Source organism: Microcaecilia unicolor, chromosome 14 (genome assembly GCF_901765095.1).
Source record: "Microcaecilia unicolor chromosome 14, aMicUni1.1, whole genome shotgun sequence".
NCBI classification, from domain to species: Eukaryota; Metazoa; Chordata; class Amphibia; order Gymnophiona; family Siphonopidae; genus Microcaecilia; species Microcaecilia unicolor.
The window spans coordinates 21,414,421-21,435,224 of record NC_044044.1 but is presented as its reverse complement, the minus strand read 5'-3'; the positions used below and the strand labels follow the sequence as shown (position 1 = coordinate 21,435,224).

Below are 20,804 nucleotides of genomic sequence, written 5' to 3'. Positions count from 1 at the left end.
ACGTGCAGGACGTCAGACTCACAGAAGCAGAAGCCTGCGCGGCCACATTGCTGATCTGCAAGGGCCGACTTCTAGTGGAATAGCAACATTCCATGTAGAATCTCAAATAGTAGCAACAGTGGAGGAGTGGCCTAGTGGTTAGGGTGGTGGACTTTGGTCCTGAGGAACTGAGTTTGATTCCCACTTCAGGCACAGGCAGCTCCTTGTGACTCTGGGCAAGTCACTTAACCCTCCATTGCCCCATGTAAGCCGCATTGAGCCTGCCATGAGTGGGAAAGCGCGGGGTACAAATGTAACAAAAAAAAAAATTTGCTCACGTAATGAAGTCGTTCCCTGGGTAATTTCCATGGGCTGAACACTGCCCTTCTGTGGCTGGAAGGATGTAATCTATTTCACAACACTGTGAACATAAGGAGCAGGATTAGTGCTGGAATAGTAAATCACAGGTGGGGATGTCACCTTGAAATCTCCCTCCTCCCACGCTGCTGTCCAGCCTCAAACTTCCAATAAAAACATTGCGTGGCATTTTCCTTTGAAAATTTGCATGCAAGGTCTGCACCAGGGATCTGAAAAAGCTCCCTGCAGTGTTTGAAAACTGCTTCCCCCTCCCCACCTCCCTTTTTATGCATGACATTGGCATCACATGTACAAGTGATCAGGCCCAAAATAGATGTATTAAATCCACGAGGGAGAAAGCCAAACACAGAAAGAGGCATAGGAGCATCTTATCCATTTATTTACTACATATATACATAATATATATATATATCAGAAACAGAATCCAGGACTTCCCCTTTATTATCACCATTGAAATCACGCACAACAATTAACTATTTCATTTCCAATGCAGCTAGATTCCAATACATGTCGAATACCAAGTCGATCAGAACAAGCCCTCTTTGATGACCCAAGCAGAAGGGGTCCTGGTACAAGACAGGTTTCCAGTTTTCTAGGGTCATCGCAGCACCAAACTCCTGGGAAGTATAACTCCAGTACTGGGTGCAAAAGTGCAGCTCTGATAATGTAGACAGGCAGACCCATTCCTTCCAGATTCTGGGAGTATGGGGTACAGTCATAATATTGAGGTTCAAGAAGGTTGCAGATCACAGTGGAGCTACAGCCGCAGGAAGTGTGGAGACTCCTTTAGAGGGCAGAAAGATCGGTGCTAGATGAGATTTCAATGAGGAGAGATCCTGACGTCACTCCCTGACGTGGGCTTTGTAAGCGAAGGACTTCATTCTTCCCCATGTCCCCAGCAGCAGCTGGAAATGTTACGTGTCCCAGGAGAGTGTCTCGCCAACCTTTCACCCAGACCTGGAGTCAGAAACAGCGGACGATCAGAGAGAAACTCAGAAAAATCCCCTCCTGTCAACAGCGACCAATGGACAACAGACCTCGAGACCTCCAGCATTGACCAGCAAACCACAGATGTCTAATCAGGTGTGTGTGTGTGTGTGTGTTTCCAACAGTGGCCAATCCAGGTTACAAGTACCTGGGGCAAGATCCCAAAACAATAATACATTTTATGCTGCTTATCCTAGAAATAAGCAGTGGATTTTCCCAAGTCCATTTTAATAATGGCTTATGGCCTTTTCTTTTAGGAAGCTAGCCAAACCTTTTTTAAACCCCGCTAAGCTAACTGCTTTTACTACATTCTTTGGCAACATAACATATACATAGTAGATGACGGCAGAAAAAGACCTGCACGGTCCATCCAGTCTGCCCAACAAGATAATCTCATATGTGTATACCTTACCTTGATTTGTACCTGTCTTTTTCAGGGCATAGACCGTCTAAGTCTGCCCAGCACTATCCCCGCCTCCCAACCATCAGTCCCATCTCCCACCACTGGCTCTGGCACAGACCGTATAAGTCTGCCCACCACTATCCTCGCAACTAGTCTCTATACACAGAGGGGAAAACTGGAACTGGATCACCATGATCCTCAAAAATTGAATGGTCCACCACCCTGTTTGATGAAACATCCCTGTTGCCCATCAAGAGCAAATGTTAGCGATTACACATGGCAAACTGGACTCATATGCAGTCACCAAAACTGACACCCATCCCACTAGCTAAAGCTTTCATTGGAGACTAGAAGGAAAGGGAGACCCCCTCTCCATTCATTTGCATTGCCCTGTACCCAACACATTTTGGAGACTCATTGTGGCCATATCCAACCCTGATGAATTGGTAATTCTCTCGAATGGGTGAGGCAACATGTCTGACTCCACTACAGTCATTTAAGCACTTTTAGTACAAGATGTGAAACAGCTCTGATCAGTTCATTTCAAGCATTCATTTACTGCACATTGAAACTGACAAAGCTCAGGATGTGTACCCTCCTGATATGATCTCATCATACTGTTATATAATAACATTACCGACAAGGCCAGTTGGCCTATCCAGTCTGCCCGGGTATTCCAGTCCACATTGCCAAGGATGTATTGCAGTTTCTAGCTACAGAAGCTTGGCTGCTTGACCAGTAACTGTCTGGTGACTCATGCTGAACATTTCAGGTTCAAATCTGCTGTTTACTGGGGCCAGCTGGGGGAAGGGGGTCAGGAGTGCCATAGAGATGCCATGGTGCCCCTTCCACCAGGGCTCCCCTTCAGCCAGCATGATTTATCCCTAGAGGGAGCAGTGAATGCAGAAAGTGCACCTGCAAAATCAAGAAAGCACAGCAAGACATGATTCCTGGGCAGCAGCACCGGGAAAACAGGGAAACGTTTGCAGGCCAAACACAAGAGGTAAGAAAAAGCAATATTTTCCCCTAATCACAGACCATTGGAGTGGAGGAGTAGCCTAGTGGTTAGCGCAGCAGATTCTGATCCTGGGGAACTGGGTTTGATTCCCACTGCAGCTCCTTGTGACTCTGGGCAAGTCACTTAACCCCTCCATTGCCCCCGGTACAAAATAAGTACCTGAATATATGTAAACCGCTTTGAATGTAGTTGCAAAAGCCTCAGGAAGGCGGTGTATCAAGTCCCATTTTCCTTTCCCTTATGACATCACAATATCAGAAGTGAGCCAAGTATCGGGCATTCAAGCCATTGTGACATCACTGATGAGGTTGGCTCTTATTGGTGGAATGAGTGGAGGAGTAGCCTAGTGGTTAGTGCAGCGGACTTTGATCCTGGGGAACTGGGTTCAATTCCCACTGCAGCTCCTTGTGACTCTGGGCAAGTCACTTAACCCTCCATTGCCCCTGGTACAAAATAAGTACCTGAAGTGTATCGGGCAATCAAGCCATTGTGACATCACTGATGAGGTTGGCTCTTATTGGTGGAATGAGTGGAGGAGTAGCCTAGTGGTTAGCGCAGCAGATTCTGATCCTGGGGAACTGGGTTTGATTCCCACTGCAGCTCCTTGTGACTCTGGGCAAGTCACTCTTAACCCTCCGTTGCCCCAGGTACAAAATAAGTACCTGTATATAGTATGTGAAACACTTTGAATGTAGTTACAAAAAAAACAACAACACATAAAGGCAAGTATATCAAGCCCCATTCCCTTTCCTTTAACCCAGACCCCCCCAAAAAAATCAACATAACATCAGAGACCCAGGCTGAAGTAATAGTCTAGCAACTGGTTAAACAATAAACCAGACAGCTGGCTCAGCAACAGGGGAGGGAGATCACTCCCAACCCCAGGGACATTATTTCAACCCTTTAGCCTTGCATGGCTTACTTTGGATTTTCCAGAGTTTAATTACACATACACACACATATACACATGCAAACATGGCAAATCTGATAAAAACTGTACAGTGACCAGAAGGCCCCAGGAGTTTACTGTCTTATCATCCCTAGATAGATATATCTACGCGTCGACAAACATCCCGTTAATCTGATTTAAAACAAAAATTCTATGCAGTTTACAATACATAACAATAAAACAAGTAAAAAAAAAAAATTCAACTAAACATCCTAAGAAAACAAAAAAAAATATTTACACAACAATAATCCAACATTTTAAAAACCATGGGGTTGATATTCAAAGAGATTTAACCAGCCAGAAACGGCTAATGGATGGTTAAATGGCTTGGTTGGGGATAACCACTCATTTTCAGTGGCACTTAACCGGTGGCTGAAAATGGTTAGCACCTAACCCAAAACTAGCTATTTTGGGGGTGTTCTGGGGGTGAGTCAGCACCTGGCCGGTTAAGTGCTAATATTCAGCACTGAGGAAACCACACCACCTAGTGGCTAGGTGCAACATTGCACTTCTCAGTTATATTCTTGACCCCCCCATCCCACCCCAATGCTGATGCAGGGCTAAAATTATGATCTAGTGTACTTCCCACCATTACCACCATTGCAGATAATCTCTGGGGCTGATAGCCAGTGTCTAGAGAAAACGTACAGGAGTTACCTCAATTTTCACTGGCGTTTGGGGCTTCTTCCTATAGAAGATCCCTCGCAGGTCAAACTCAGGTTTGGAAGTGCCCTTGTGCACCTTTGATCTCACCTGCTGCCCCTCACACTTGATCACAGCATAGACATCCGGCTCTGGAATGCAAAACATCTGCTCAGGATTCGGCACCCGGGAATGACCTCCCCCACCACGCTGACCTTCACCTCCCTCCCTCCCTTTTCCTGCACTTCCCCCCTTACCGTTCCCGGAGCCAGGAAGCGAGAGTCCCACTGCACTGTGCAGTGTCACGGAGGAGACCAGCTGTGGGATTCCCACGCAGCAGCTCCAGCAGGAAGGTGATGGCTGGTTCTTGGACAGCTCCCTGAGGGTTAGGCATCAAGGACGAAAAAGATGAGAACATGGCAAAAATCTTTTGGGTCAACATATTGAAACCCTGCTGTGCCTCAAGCTAGAATCGTCAGCCTACTCTACTGAACCCTGGAGGATAAACCTCACCCTGGGAGGAAAGCAGGGGTGGCCTGAGAGGGCTACGGAGGAAGTTGTGGAGTGCCTCAGATATTGGTCCTGGGACCCATTCTTTTCACTATCTTTGTCAGCAATATAGGTGAAAAGTTAGAAGGAAAGTTTGCCTTTTTGTGAATGACATGAAGATTTGTAACCGAGGAAAACGACATCAAGAAACATAATCTACAAAAATTAGAACCATGGGCCAATTAAGATTTAATGTGAAGAAATGCAGGGTAATATATTTTGGGTGTAGAATGGTGAAAAGAGGAAAGAGGCTGATGTGCGTGAACCAAGCGAGGGACCTTGAGGTGACAGTGTCTGAGAATCTCAAGGTGGCAAAACAATGTGATAAGGTGATGGCCGAAGGAAGTTAGTCGGACGCCAACAAGCCCGCCAAAAAAAAATCTACTAACTTCCATTACACTGAGCGGCTTACCAATCATCAGTTGTACTATTCTGCACCAATTTTTTTTTTTTGATTCTCTACAATAAGTGTCAGACCCCTGAGGCAGACGGTTGTACCGTCGAAACACGGCATAAATGTTTTTACTGACACCCGGCTGTGAAGAATTTTTGGTCCACCCCTACTCCTTTGTCTTGTATTTACCTGTTGTCATTTACTATGTTGTTATGTGTGAGGGCGCACCAAACACTGCGAAGGTGACTCAAAAAAATGAAAGGTCGATGTTCCACAAGAGATAGAACTTTATTCATCAACATCTGAGACTCGACACGAGTCGTGTTTCGGCCTATTCCGGCCTGCATCAGGAGTCCTACCAAGGATGTTTGCAATCTGCTCAACTGCCACTGGTAGAGGAAATCTCAGAGCATTGCAAGTCCAAGAATAACTGGAACAAGGACTTCTCCCAATCAAACCAATAAAAACAGTAACTCGAAACAAGTCTGGTCGACTTCTCACTGGATCGCTTTTGCCGAGTCACTGTGAAAAACAGTCACCTTCGCTGTGTTTGGTGCGTCTTCGTTACCGCGAGGGCTTGTGTTGTTATGTGTGAGGGGCCAAATTTAGAGACTCACTGTGGGACCTCATTTCACAAGTCGGTAGGGGCTGAAAAGGAAGGCCATGTGTGAAAAACACAGTCTCTCCATGGCAGAGGCGGCTCTGGGGGAGGAGACAATAAGCGTTCAGCTATATACCTCAGTTTGGCTCCCCGGTCTGTGAAGACCCGGAGCAGGAAGTTGCCGGTCTCTCCAGGAGCGAAGGTGGTCGGAACCACGACGTATTTCCCTTTCTGCAGCTCCACCCGCTGGAAGACGCTCCGGGAGTTTATGTAGGTGGAACTGGCCACTTTCCCCTGGTGGACGTGCATGCGGTACTTCCTGTTGACTTCCACCTGCCCCGGAAGAGAAGGCCCCATGTCAACCCTAAGCAAAGTGCTACCCCTCTGCCCCTGCCCTTGCCCCCAACCTCAGAATCTTACTTTGAAGACGTCAAAGCCCATGGCCAGATTCTGCCCTGTTCCAGATTTACGGTTGGCCCGCCTATCTTCCTGTTGGACACAGATTAGAGCCGAATCTTGATCGGAGGTGATATCAAAGGAGAACTGAAAAGGCAATAAATGTATTTTATTTATTTATTGCATTTGTATCCCACATTTTCCCACCTATTTGCGGGCTCAGTGTGGCTTACAATACATTGTGAATGATGGAAATACAATTTGTTACAGTACGATTATGGGTTACATTGTGAAGAGTTGTGGGAAGACAAAGTCAAAGTCAAAACATCATTTGGGGAATAGAACAATGGAATGTAACAATGGGGAAATGATAGGGCGATAGAACAATAGCAAGAGAACATTAGGGTATAACAATTTTATCTGTAGGTAGCGTTTTAAGTGTGGTGAAAGTACGGGGGAAGAGAACTCAGAAGAGAGTGTATGGATGCATTTCTTTTAGTGTGTATGGACTTCATGTGTTTTGATCCTTGCAATAAATTTTCTCAAAGAGGTGAGTCTTCAATAGTTTGCGGAAGTCGGTTATTTCGTAGATCATTTTCAGGTTGCATGGTAGTGTGTTCCAGAATTGCGTGCTCATATAAGAGAAGGTTGATGCGTGCAGTACTTTGTATTTTATGCCTTTGCACTTGGGGAAGTGGAGATTGAGGAAAGTTCGGGATGATCTTTTAGCATTTCTGGGTGGCAGGTCTGTTAAATCAGACATGTATGCAGGGGCTTCACCGTGAATGATTTTGTGAACTAAGGTGCATACTTTAAAAGTAAATAAGAATCTCAGCTGTGTATTTGCTAAGGGAGTTTCTTAATCAGGAGAGGAAGGGGAAAATTCAAAAGAAACATCTAGAGGAGCAGAAAGAAGAATAGGAATCAGGGTTAGAAATGTTTCTGACGTTGCCTAAGAGGCTGGAGCAGTGTCAGAGGCCCTGGGCCCCACCTGTGGGTTCTGCAGGAAAGTCTCCCGGTTGTTACTGCAGCCTCCGCTGCGGTTCTTCAGGGAATCTGGGCTCTGACTCCACTCGCTGAACAGCAAGGCCTCCACCCAGGTCTTGTGAATGCTGAGAAGGCTCGTGTTAATCCTCCGGCACACCACCAGATCGGTAAAGTACCGGCAGAAATCATCAAAACTCATCCTGTGCCAGGATGAGCAAAGAAAAGAAACAAACCTTTCAATTAATACAGCAAAGCAATGTACAATAATTCAAATACAAGACAGCGTGATGGCGTATTGTCACCAGCAGCACCATCATCAACTTCAGTGCTCCCTAATTACTACTGGTAATATCAGCAGCCTTTGTACTCCTGCAGGGCTGGTGTTAGACATTCTGAGACCCCAAAACCAAAAACTTAGGTGCCTCGGAATCTATGTTTCAGTAACATCACTCAGATTTCACATGGAGTCCCCTTGTGTTAACGGGGACCCAAACAACTTCTCTTCCTCCCAAAACCAACTAAAACCAATTAACTAGCGGAACTCTGGGGTGAATACCATCAGATCCTGGTGATATGCTACTAATTAGCTGGTCAATTTGCTTCAAAACATACTCAGCCTCACTCCTATTACATTACCAGAACTATCCCGATCTTTGGAAGTCCTGGGCTTCATATTCAGTGGAGACCACACCCACATTTAAAATAATACATATATTCAGCACCGCTACCTGAACAGTCTGGTGGTTGGGAGGCGGGGATAGGGCTGGGCAGACTTATACGGTCTGTGCCAGAGCCGGTGGTGGGAAGCGGGGCTGGTGGTTGGGAGGCGGGGATAGGGCTGGGCAGACTTGTACGGTCTGTGCCAGAGCCGGTGGTTGGGAGGTGGGGCTGGTGGTTGGGAGGCGGGGATAGTGCAGGGCAGACTTATACGGTCTGTGCCAGAGCCGGTGGTTGGGAGGTGGGGCTGGTGGTTGGGAGGCGGGGATAGTGCGGGGCAGACTTATACGGTCTGTGCCCTGAAGAGCATAGGTACAAATCAAAGTAGGGTATACACAAAAAGCAGCAAATATGAGTTATCTTGTTGGGCAGACTGGATGGACCGTGCAGGTCTTTTTCTGCCGTCATCTACTATGTTACTATGTTACTATGTAGTCTGCAACACTGAGTATACTGTAATGCAGTAAGTGCCAATGCTATCCATCAGGCCTAAACTAAATGTATAGCTTATCTGGATAGTGGTGAAATATCACCACTTGATTATATGAATAGTATTGGGCCAGTTAGAGGGATTTGGGGCTGAAAATCTCCAGATAGTAGAGTTATTATTATATGGTCACCAGCTGCCAGTAAACATATAATTCCATTTGACTATCGGGGCCCCTAAATTTACAACCCTAAATGACATGGGGGGATAACCTGCAGAGAAACAAGAGTTGATAAATATCACTATTAATCACCTCAAGGCTTCTACGTTACTATTAGTTATATCATCAGCCTTACCACTCATCAACCTCAACACTCCTAAGTTATGATCTGTATCAACTAGGGTTGTGTAGGCCAACATTTTTTTCATTTTGTTTAGTCTCTTGTGTTGTTTATGGAATTTTGTGTTTTGGTTGTTTGGTCCAGGGCAATATCACATATCACGTCCCTTACTGTGCAATAGTGTGGACTATTCTTCAGCGGTCAGTTCATTGAACAATAGTGCACACCATTAACGATAGAGAAAAAAAACCCCAATTTGGGTTAGTTTCCTGTTGTTTCCAGGTTTCAAAACGGCGGTAAATAAATCCTAATAAATACATTTAAAACGCCATGGAATGACATGAGAAATATCATTTCAAACAAATGCGCATCCTGAACATCAACGTTAGTGCCAGGGGGCCTACATTACTACCAGTAGTATTGTCAGCCTCAACGCTTCCACACTGCCACCACGACAAACATCGGCCTTGGTGCTTCTACATTACTTAATACAGATACTTCTGGGGATGTAAAATCGTTCAGTTTCTCCTCATATATAGATACTCCTCAATTTTCTAGAAACCTAAAAATGTAATCCCTATGATTTACCACTATTCCCTTGTGTGTTATAATATGATATAATAGTGCTCAGTGCTTATCTTTAAGCCAATGAACAGCTTATGCCAGCGCACTAGTCCCCATCCATCATCGCACTACAGGTCCCTTCCTTCCTGTATGTGCCTCCTTATCTATGATGTAATCTCACCCTCAGGTTTACTTCTTCCAAATGAATTACTTATCTTATTGATGCCCATAGCAATCCACTAAAGATGTCGGATGCACTAGTATTCTGGATAGCTGCCTCTTCTTTTTTTTCTTTTTTCTTATATCTTTGCTCGTGCAGTACTCCCATAGCCCTGGCTTCTCGTTCTCATCATGCCTGCATGTTTCGCTATAAAGCGTCGTCAGGAGAACGGATATCCCAACAATTCTTGGAGACTATCTGGTGATGATCAGTCAACCACCTGTACCAGTCTACATTACTGCCAGAAGTATCGTCAACCTCAATACTTCTACAGTGCCACCATGACCGACATGGACCTCGGTGCTTCTACATCACTGCCAGTAGTATCATCAGTCTCAGTACTTCTACATCAACATCAACCTTGGTGCTTATACATTACTGCCAGAAGTATCGTCAACCTCAATACTTCTAAAGTGCCACCATGACCGACATTGACCTTGGTGCTTCTACATTACTGCCAGTAGTATCGTCAACCTCAATACTTCTACATCAACATCGACCTTGGTGCTTCTACATTACTGCCAGTAGAATCGTCAACCTCAATACTTCTACATCAACATCGACCTTGGTGCTTCTACATTACTGCCAGTAGTATCGTCAACCTCAATACTTCTACATCAACATCGACCTTGGTGCTTCTACATTACTGCCAGTAGTATCGTCAACCTCAATACTTCTAAAGTGCCACCATGACCGACATTGATCTTGGTGCTTCTACATTACTGCCAGTAGTATCGTCAGTCTCAGTACTTCTACATCAACATCGACCTTGGTGCTTATACATTACTGCCACTACTATCAGTAACATCAGCCTCAATACTCTTACAGATTGTAGTCAGTATGAATCTCAGTTCTCCTCCATTACTATCATAACAGCTTCTGTACCCAACTTCTGTATTCCGAGCCGTGCTCCTGTCTTACTATCAGCACCATTTTCACTTCCGCTATTATGATGAACGCTTAGAAAGCAATTCTATAAATGGCTGCCTCTATTTAGATGCCCCGCTGCCGTGCAATGAGATCCTTTTCTGTAGATTCCATTACAGAATACTAGGGTAACCCAATTTTGGTACGTCTTACATTTAGGCACCCACAGTTACACCAGCCATAGACCTGGTGGAATTGTGGGAACCCAAATGCGTCAAGACGGCACATAACTTACTGTATTCTGTAAGGTGAGTGTATAAGTGACAACTCCGCCCATGCCCCTCCCATGCTCCGCCATTCGAACACTTCCTGTACTTTTACACACTATCACCCTGATTTTGTTAAGGTCTCCAGAAATCGCGTGCACAAATTATGGCGTGTTCCCAATTTGTGTGTGTAATTTAATTGAACAAGCCAATTAATGCCAATTGGCATTTTAAGAAGCAATTATTGGCACTAATTAGATTTAATTGGAACCAATGTGCATACAGTTAAAATTTACACACATTCCAAAAGAGAGGGAGTGGAACTGGGAGGGTCATGGGCGTTTTGGAGCGAAACAGAGGAGCGATTTTGAGTTACGTGCGTAATTACAGAATAATGGTGCTCCGCATGTAAATTTAGGCATGGTTATTTGCGCTTTAAAAATAAGTGTACCTTTCCACTTAAGCGTGTATTCTTTAAACCACACTGAATTTTAGGCGCAGCTTATAGAATACTGCTTTATCGTGGGGTTTTTTTGGTACCAATTTTGTAGGCGCCATTTATAGAATTTACCCCCGTCCCCCCCCCCCCCCCAAGGCACTTATATGTGCTTACTGCACGGCACTTGGGTGTGTTCTGTCACTTGGTCACAAAAACGATAGTATTCTGTACATTTACGCAATACCGCTTTACCTCCCATTCCGAATATGAATCTACTATGTCCTCATCAAGGCATACCGCAACGATCCATCTTACGAACTTTTATTGTAATACCACTTTATCTCTTCTTCCGAACATGAACTCTTTATACCTGATTGCTTAATCTACTATGTCATTCGTGATCTTTATGTAATACCACTTGTATCTCTCACTCCGGAATGGCGATCGCCATGACGGAACGATGTAAGCCACATTGAGCCTGCAAATAGGTGGGAAAATGTGGGATACAAATGCAGTAAATAAATAAATGTACCGCTCAAGTGATGCATAAATGTGGTCACCCTGTTATAGAATTGCCCTTTTTATAACAATTAGAACGTAACATTTGAAGACAATGGGTAAACGAGTTCACAATTTGGAAGAGAATAATAATTATGAGCATGACGACCACCAGCACCTCCGGTGGCGAATTTACCAAAACTCTCCGTCGTCTCTCACAGTGACTCCCATTTTCTCCCTCTCACTACGACTGACCTTCTTCCATTCTTCAGACCTGCAAAAGACCATTTTAGAGATGTCAATGATTGGCTACCATTATGCTCTTCTTCATTAGTCAGCTTAATACCTGTGTGGCAGGACAGTTCAGAAAGAAAGCTCTGGTGCAAGCCCATAAGCAGCCTATGAGTGCTGCTGGTGCTGCCCGGGCGAAGACTGGAGGAGATTTTAAGGCACGGGGAGCAGGGGAGGGAGGGAATTGCAAGAGCTTTGCGGGGCTGGGAAGGGAGAGTTGCAGGACTGCGTATGAAGGACAGAAAGGATGGAAATGCAGCACGGCACCATTAATAGTAATCAACTGATAGGATGCACCTTCAACGCATGCACCAGGGGCGTAGCCAGACTTCGGCGGGAGGGGGGTCCAGATCCCGAGGTGAGGAGGCACATTTTAGCCCCCTCCCAGCGCCGCCGATGCCCCCCCCCCCCCCGCCAACCATCCCCCGCCACCGCCAGGTACCTTTGCTGGCCAGCTGAAGTCTCCTTCAGCGCCGGTCTCCGAGCCTGGCGCGTTGCTGATCTGGATTCTGTTTTTGACGCGAGTCCTGACATCCTGCACATTCCTATGCGCAGGACATCAGGACTCACGTCAGAAACAGAATCCAGATCAGCAACGCGCCGCGCTGAAGAGGACTTCGGCTGGCGGGGTTTGGGGACCCCCACCAGCAAAGGTACCTGACTGCGGCGGGGGAGGGTTGGCGGCGGTGGCAGGGGGTCGAATGTGGAAGGGGAGGGTCAGCGGTGGGGGGGGGGGGGTGAAAGCAGGGGGGCCAGTGCTAAATCTGCGGGGGCCCATGCCCCCACCTAGCTACGCCCCTGGCATACATGCCACTGCACTATTCTACAACTATGTACTAAAATGGTTTGGCACATAACTGTTAAGGGCATGTCATAGGTGGGGCCGGCATTTATCTGGGCTACTTCCTGAACACTAAGTTACGTGTAGAAATGCTGCATTCAGGTGCATGAATTTACACTAGCCATAGACCCGGTGTACATGTGTGTACCCACGTATGGCTCACCAATGCCGGCTTCCACTAGTATTCTATAAGAGCCCTTAACATACATTAAGATTCAATAAATGGTGTCCAAATTTGGGTGCCCAAAAAAATACGCACCGAGCACTATTCTATAAACAGGATTCCGAGTCGGGCGCCACTCAACCTTGGGCATGAGGATTTACACCAACTGAATCCTGGTGCAAATGCTCATGCAGATCCCGCGAATTCTACGATAGTGCGTGCACCTATAGTGAATGCCCCTGGTCTGCCCATATCCCCTTTTCAGTTGTGTGCTAAAAGATTTATACTCGCATCTTTATAGAAAAGTGGTTCGCAAGATGCAAATCCAAATCGTTGCTAATTAGTACCAATATAATCGATTGTGAGCACCCAATTATCGGCGGTAATTGGCTCGTTACTGATTAAATTGTGCATGCAAATTGGACGCAAGCCCAAATTTGCACGCTCATGTTTTGAGCGTCATATGTAGAATCTGGGGGCAAGTGTTCTGACAGAAGTGCTACCTATGTGGTTGATCTCAAGGTTCTGGCCCCTGACTAAGGACTATGATTGCATTGATGGGGCTATGTAAACGTTAAGGGGATATAACATATACAGTAGATGACGGCAGATAAAATTAGATGAAAACCTTGTGGCCCAAAGAAAACAGTGTAAACTACCAGTCCAGAAGTAAAATTTTAAAAAGCGCCCAGTTAGTGGTCAAAGACGTTACCTGTCACTCCAGGCTCCACACCACTCAGTGGAACCCCAGGGATTACGCATTCGGATCATATAGAGCTTTCTGGCCTGGAAGAAGGCGAGCAGCCCTGTCCCGAGCTGGATCCGCTTTATGTCTGTAACGCCATATGCATGTCCCTTCACCAGTCCACAGGACATCTGTGACTCCATCTCCTCCCCTGGGGCAGGCTGAGCGAAGCAAGAATCAAAAAGACAACATTGGAAGAAGACAGTTGGGCAGCCATTTTGAAAAACAGATAAGTCCCCCTGTGATAATCAGGCAGATAAATGCTCCCCAAAGTTACCAATATGGATTAATAACCCCAGGTTTACCCGAATGGAGCAGCTGATGAGTGAAGCCCTGGAATGGGCCTTTGTCAAAGACTTGAAGAGTTTCTTTTTCTTCTCCAGGTCTTCACTGACATTCTCCTCCTCCAGGCAGATGGGCTCCGATATCCCTCCAGTGAAGTCCACAAGTGCCTCGGCCGTGTTCCCACCCTCCAGGGTCTCATAGCAGCCATTGAGCCTGAGGTGAGGGAAGGCAACGAAAAACTAATAGACTGCAAGGCTAAATATGCTGTTCCTCCACTACGGAGATTTGCCTTCCCTCCTTCAACCCCCAAAAAAGATGGGCATGTGTGAGCTCCAAGAGCTCTGGACCTTTCACCCCTTACTTGGCATATGCCTTCTCCAGCAAGGCGCACCAGAACTCATTGACATCAGTGGAGCGACAGAAGATCAGTTGACCGTTCACAGTGGGCAGCCGATCATCAATAGTGACGTCTACCCAACAGCCAAACCTCCAGAAACAGAAGTGAAAGATGCCGGCGTACTTCTCTGGGTGTCGGGAGTCCCAGTCCTGTTCCTTGTGATTGGGGATCACCTGAAACGAGAAATCCCTCTCAAGTATTATACAGAACATAAACAATGCACAGAAGCAATATGAATCATAGGCATCACACTGATTTATGTTTTGTATAGTTATCTATATATATAAAAGGCACTTTGAAGCTTCAAGCCGGAAACTTGAGGCGCCCGAGATATCCGGTTTGGCCTGCAGGCTCCAGTCACTGTAGCTCCGCCCTCGCGTCAAAACGCGATGATGTTGAGGGCGGGGCGGCCCTCGCGTCGAAACACGATGACGTTGAGGGCGGGGCGGCCCTCGCAACCACGTCACTGAGGGACGAACGGAGGAAGAGGAGAGGTGTGCAACTTGGAACGGAGGCACGGAGGGGGTGTCTGCAACTCGGGAGGGAGGACGGGTGGGGGGGGGGGTTTCCCCTGCTAGCGCCCGTTTCATTTTTTCCAGAAACGGGCATTTCTTACTAGTTGTACATAATATACCACCCTTCCTACCAACATGACAAGGTGGTTTAAACACTTTTGAAATGAATGCCATTTTTTGTTCAATAGAAAACAGGAAAAGAAAAGAAGAGGGAATAGATAAAGATTAGCAGAAAAAGAAATGTCATATTAAGGTAGACACTGTCTAGCTGTGTCAGGACTGCAGCAGAGGGTGTCACGCCTTATAATAATATGTTCTTTTGAATACCCAGTGGCATTCCTTGGTTAGCTGCCACCCGGGGTGGTGCTGCGCACCCCCCTCCCCCAGGTGCAGCGTCGTCCATCCCCCCCCCCCCCCGGCGCATCACCGTCTCCCCCCTCCTGGGTACATTCTTCTTACCTGATGGGGTGCTGGAAGCAGCCGCACAGCAGTCTGCTTCACCAGTTCCCTGCTCCCTCTGCCCCAGAACAGGAAGTAACAGCAGAGGGAGTTGCTCCCTGCGCCTCCCCTGCAGCGTGCACCTGGGGGGGGACCGCCCCCATCACCCCCACCCTCTGTACGCCACTGTGAATACCAATGATGTTCAGCTACTCATATCCATTGAACCAGATTTACCCGCAGCTTTGAGAAAATTGACTGCCTGGAAACCAGCAACTCCAGAACGGGCAAAACACAACACAGATCAGTCTGAACCCAAGAAAAACAGAGACTTGGCACATTCCTAACAGAAGCAGACAGGTACCTGACATCAAAATTCCTTTTGAGAGCTTTGAAACTCTCCTCAAATCACAGCTCAGGAATCTCTGATCCCACAAATTCGAGCAACCTTTAAAAATGCTTTCATCACCCACAGCAGCTCTGCAGTCCTTCCCTTCATATCGAGAAGAGTCCAGTTACGGGTTGTCCAGGCAGTAACACCCTGAACATTGGTCTGACCACAAAGAGTTTGCACCGGATCCAATTAATTCAGAATGATGCAGCACGACTGACAGAGGGTTGTAAGCACAATGACACCACACCCTTCCTGCAAAAACTGTACCGACTACTAGTATCCTACGGGGCCAAATTTAAAATTATTTTTTCTGGTCTTCTAGACTGTCAGAGGAAATGGACCAGAGTACCTAAACAATAACGCCCTACATAGGGTTACCATATGGCTCCAGAAAAAGGAGGACGGATTGAGCCAGCCGGGTTTTACTTCCATTGCTTTCCATTGGCTCAATCCGTCCTCCTTTTTCTGGAGCCATCTTTAAGGCCTCTAAGGTCTTCCCAAGGAACTTCCCTAACTGTAACCTCATCCAAACCATGTGATATAGTAACATAACAACATAGTAAATGACGGCAGATAAAGATCTGTACGGTCCATCCAGTCTGCCCAACAAGATAAACTCATTTTACATGGTATGTGATACTTTATATGTATACCTGAGTTTGATTTGTCCTTGTCATTCTCAGGGCACAGACTGTAGAAGTCTGCCCAGCACTGTTCTTGTACTAAGTTCTGAAGCTAATGTCAAAACCCCTTAAAATTTACACTCCAGCCCATTCGTATCTATTCAGTCACGAAGAGGGCGTAGACCGTAGAAGTCTGCCCAGCACCAGTTTTGCTTCCCAATTACCAGCGTCGCCACCCAATCTCCGCTAAGATTCCGTGGATCCATTTCTTCTAAACAGGATTCCTTTTGTGACACTCATCAGTGAATGTTCGCAGGAGTAGCTCTCCTACTGTAGAACTCACTGCCAGGGGGCTATGCCTATCTCAAGAGTACCTCAAATTCAGGAAGCAGGAGAATGCCTGGCTCTTCATCCAAACTTTTAATGGCCATGGCAACTATTACTGTAACGTAAATCGCCTATGTCAAACTACATCTGTTGTAAACCACCTTGGGTGAATCCACTCACAAAGGTGGTTGATTTCTATGAATGAATGAATGAACTAAATTGAGAACTGGCAGACTGGGTTAGACCAAAGGTCCATCAAGCCCAGTATCCTGTTTCCAACAGTGGCCAATCCAGGTCACAAGCACCTGGCAGAATCCCCCCAAAAGTAGCTACATCCTATGCAATTTACCACCAGTGGCTTTCCCCATGTAAACTGTATCAACTTTATAAGATAGGGATGGTTTAATGGGTGGGAGAAAGAAGAGGAGACAGGCCAGTCTCTCTGGAGTCAGAGATGGAGAAGAAGAGGAGAGATAGTAGATGGAGTTTAAGAGATGAGAGGTGAGAGAAACAGAGACTAGAGATAAGGAGGAGGGAGTCTGGATCAAGGATAGTACACACCTTCTTCCATACTGAGGGCTCAGTAGCTAAGCATGAGGCAGCAGCCACAAGCCAGCAGTTCCCCAGGCTCCCCTGATGCAGGTCCCGGGAGCTGATACCATCAACGAACAGCTGCGGATTGGAGCAAATCTCCTGCAAAGAGATGGGTGAAGAAAGAATGAGGGAGCATAGCTCAGAGGCTTGAGATGGGAATAAAAAGGGGAGGGGCAGGAGGAAATGGAACAAGAATGCGGGGAGCATAACTGTGCCTTGGGTTGAGACTGAGGGGTGGGCACACAGGAGGAACTGGCACAAGTGGGAGAACACAGCTGTACTCTGGGCTGGAAATGGGGGGGGGGAGAGGAACTAGTACAAGAATTGAGGGGAGCACAGCTGTACTCTGGGATGGGAATAAGAGGGGGGGGGGCAAGAGAAGCTAACAGAAGAATGTGGGAAGTATAACTGTGCCCTGTGATGAGCCAGGGTGGGGTGGATGCGTAGAAGGAACTGGCACAATAAGGGGTGGGGGACACAGCTGTATGGGAATGGGGGCAGGAAGAACTGGCACAAAAATGGGGGGGAGCACAGCTGTAAGCTGGAATGGGGGGAGGTAAGAGAAACTGAAGAATGGGGGGAGCACAGCTGTACCATGGAATGGGGGGAGGTAAGGAACTGAAGAATGAGGGAGAGCACACTACTGTGGAATGGGGGGAGGTAAGAGGAAATGAAGAATGAGGGGAGCACAGCTGTACCCTGGGATGAGATGGGGAGAGGGCAGGAGGAACTGGCGCATGAATGGGGGGGGGGCACAGCTGTACCATGGAATGGGGGGAAGGCAAGAGGAACTGAAGAATGGGGGGCACAGCTGTACCCTGGAATGGGGGGAGGTAAGAGAAACTGAAGAATGGGGGGGGGGGAGCACTGCTGTACCCTGGAATGGGGAGAGGTAAGAGGAACTGAAGAATGGGGGGAACACAGCTGTAACCTGGAATGGGGAGAGGTAAGAGGAACTGAAGAATAGGGGGAGCACAGATGTACCCTGGAATGAGATGGGGAGAGGACAAGAGGAACTGGCACAAGAACGGGGGGGGGGGGGGGGGGCACAGCTGTACCCTGGAATGGGGGAGGTAAGAGGAACTGAAGAATGGGGGGAGCACAGCTGTACCCTGGAATGGGGGGGGAGGTAAGAGGAACTGAAGCACAGCTGTACCCTGGAATGGGGGGGAGGTAAGAGGAACTGAAGAATGGGGGGCACAGCTGTACCCTGGAATGAGGGAGGTAACAGGTACTGAAGAATGGGGGGGGGGAGCACAGCTGTACCCTGGAATGGGGGGAGCTAAGAGGAACTGAAGAATGGGGGGAGCACAGCTGTAACCTAGAATGGGGGAGGTAAGAGGAACTGAAGAATGGGGGGGGGGGGGGGGGGGAGCACAGCTGTACCCTGGGATGGGAATAGGTGGGGCAGGGGCAGGAGGAAGTTTTTTTTTTACCTTTGGTCGTTTCCAGACAGTGCCTACAGGGGGGCTGCGCTGGTAAAAAATGGATTCACTGGTTGCAGGGAATTGGGGGTCCTCAAAGAGCTTGTGGCTTTGCAGGCAGGCTTTCTTCAGCTTCCCGTAATTCTGGTTCTGATAATACACCACAGACTGCGGCATCTTTCAACACAGCTTCCACACCCAGCCCTGGAGAGACCTCCCCCCACAGCCTATAAACCCACAGGTAATCCCCCTCCCCTCCTCCTATGGACCAGCAGATCTTTCCTCTTCTGGCTTAGCGTGAGATGTTTCTCTGGACAGATTCTGTTGGCTCCAGCTGCTCCAACTCCCACTTGCTGTTTGTGTGTAAAGATCTTAGGTGTGTGTCTCATGGCTTGCAACGCCCATCTTTGCAGGGAGGGGCCCCCCCAGCCTAGCTCAAACTCCAGATAAAATCATTTATCGGTCAGCTAGGCTCCAAAAGGCAGTGCTGAACAAATTCCCAAATGCACACACATTTGGACAGAAAGGTGAGAAATACCCTGGATCTTCCCACAGTCTAGTTTTCCGGTCTTTTTCACCACCACCTCCCCCCCCCCCCCCCCCCCCACTCCCAGTATCCCTGTCTTATTAGTGAATGTAACTGAACAGGTTAATCCAGCTCATTGTGGAGTTAATAACTACCCAGAGAAGCCAGGTCCCCTCCCTAATCTGGAGCAGCGCCATCTCTGCCTGCACAGTTCAGACTGCCCAAGGATCCCCAGGAAGTAGATGTTTAGGACCCTTTCTGCGGGGAAACAGGTGCCTAGAGACCTTACCCTAGTTGTCCACAAAGTGCTACTAGATGTACGCAGCGCTGTACACTTGAACATGAAGAGACAGTCCCTGCTCGACAGAGCTTACAATCTAATTAGGACAGACAAACAGGACAAGTAAGGGATAAGGACAAAGAGTAGCAAGATTCCAAGCAGAATCCCAAAGAGTAGCAAGATTCCGGAATCCCACAGTAGCAAGATTCTGTGTGGAATCCCAAACAGTATGAAGATTCCGGAATCCCACAGTAGCAAGATTCTGTGCAGAATCCCAAAGACTACTACTACTACTTATCATTTCTATAGTGCTACTAGACGTACGCAGCGCTGTACACTTGAACATGGAGACAGTCCCTGCTCGACAGAGCTTACAACCTAATTAGGACAGCCAAACAGGACAAACGAGATAAGGGAATATTAAAGTGAGGATGATAAAATAAGGGTTCTGAACAAGTGAATAAGGGTTAGGAGTTAAAAGCAGCATCAAAAAGGTGGGCTTTTAGCTTAGATTTGAAGTCGGTCAGAGATGGAGCTTGACGTACCTATTCCGCCCAAGGCTCTTATTGACCCTGGAATAAACAGAGTAGATACAGTCCGCAGTGCTGAAGGAGTCCTGCAGCGTTATGCCCATAACATTGAAATGCTGAAGCATCCCTACGTCCACAGGGGAAAATATGCTTTCACTGTTCAGACCTAGCCAACTACGACAGCTGGCTACTTTAATGTGTGTTCAGCGAAATCCATTACAGGCTCTGAGGGAAACAAGGTAGATTAACCGGGAGACATCACTGCTGGAATGCCATTACATAAGAACACCATGTCCAGATCAAAACACCCACACCCGCGTTCACCGCTTTACTGAAATTAGCTTCACCCTTGCACTTTTCTGTGTGTTTAGCAGGGGAAAGGGGTAAACCTCACTGGAGAGACAGAACCATTAGAGCAGGTCTTTTGTTTTTCCCCTTTTTTAAGATTTAGAGGCAGATGCACTAAAGCTAAATGAGCCTTTAATGACCCTCCAACGAGGAAAATTTGATCCGTTGCATGCATCAAAGGGCTTTTACCGAGGAAGCCAGCAGCTAACGAAAACAGAATGGAGATGAGCAATTAGAGGCAGATGCAGCAACCAAACGTAAAAAAATCTAAATCGTTAAAGTCCCTAACGATTTTAAAATAACGAAAAATGCACCAAAAAAAAAAAGTCACACATGCTGAGATCGGTAGTGAAACGTACAATGTATCAAAGAATCACAATACACATCGTTAATTGGCCCCCAAATCATGCGCAGAGCAGCCAAGCGTTATGTTAGCTGCTCTGCGCATGCCACAAACAGTC

General features: G+C 47.1%; 1 protein-coding gene across 1 annotated transcript; it reads right to left on the bottom strand.

Moving 5' to 3' along the window:
- Positions 1 to 742: 742 nt before the first annotated feature.
- LOC115457606 (calpain-5-like) lies at positions 743 to 18,969 on the bottom strand. Its single transcript, XM_030187087.1, has 12 exons — positions 18,672 to 18,969; positions 17,203 to 17,334; positions 14,309 to 14,517; positions 13,968 to 14,160; positions 13,630 to 13,823; positions 11,819 to 11,896; positions 7,288 to 7,483; positions 6,321 to 6,443; positions 6,037 to 6,233; positions 4,614 to 4,735; positions 4,372 to 4,508; positions 743 to 1,314 (listed from the first exon to the last, which is right to left on the bottom strand). Exons 1-12 carry the CDS (start codon positions 18,834 to 18,836, stop codon positions 1,144 to 1,146), a joined length of 1,917 nt encoding a protein of 638 aa, XP_030042947.1. The 5' UTR covers positions 18,837 to 18,969; the 3' UTR covers positions 743 to 1,143.
- Between the last annotated feature and the right edge of the window lie 1,835 nt (positions 18,970 to 20,804).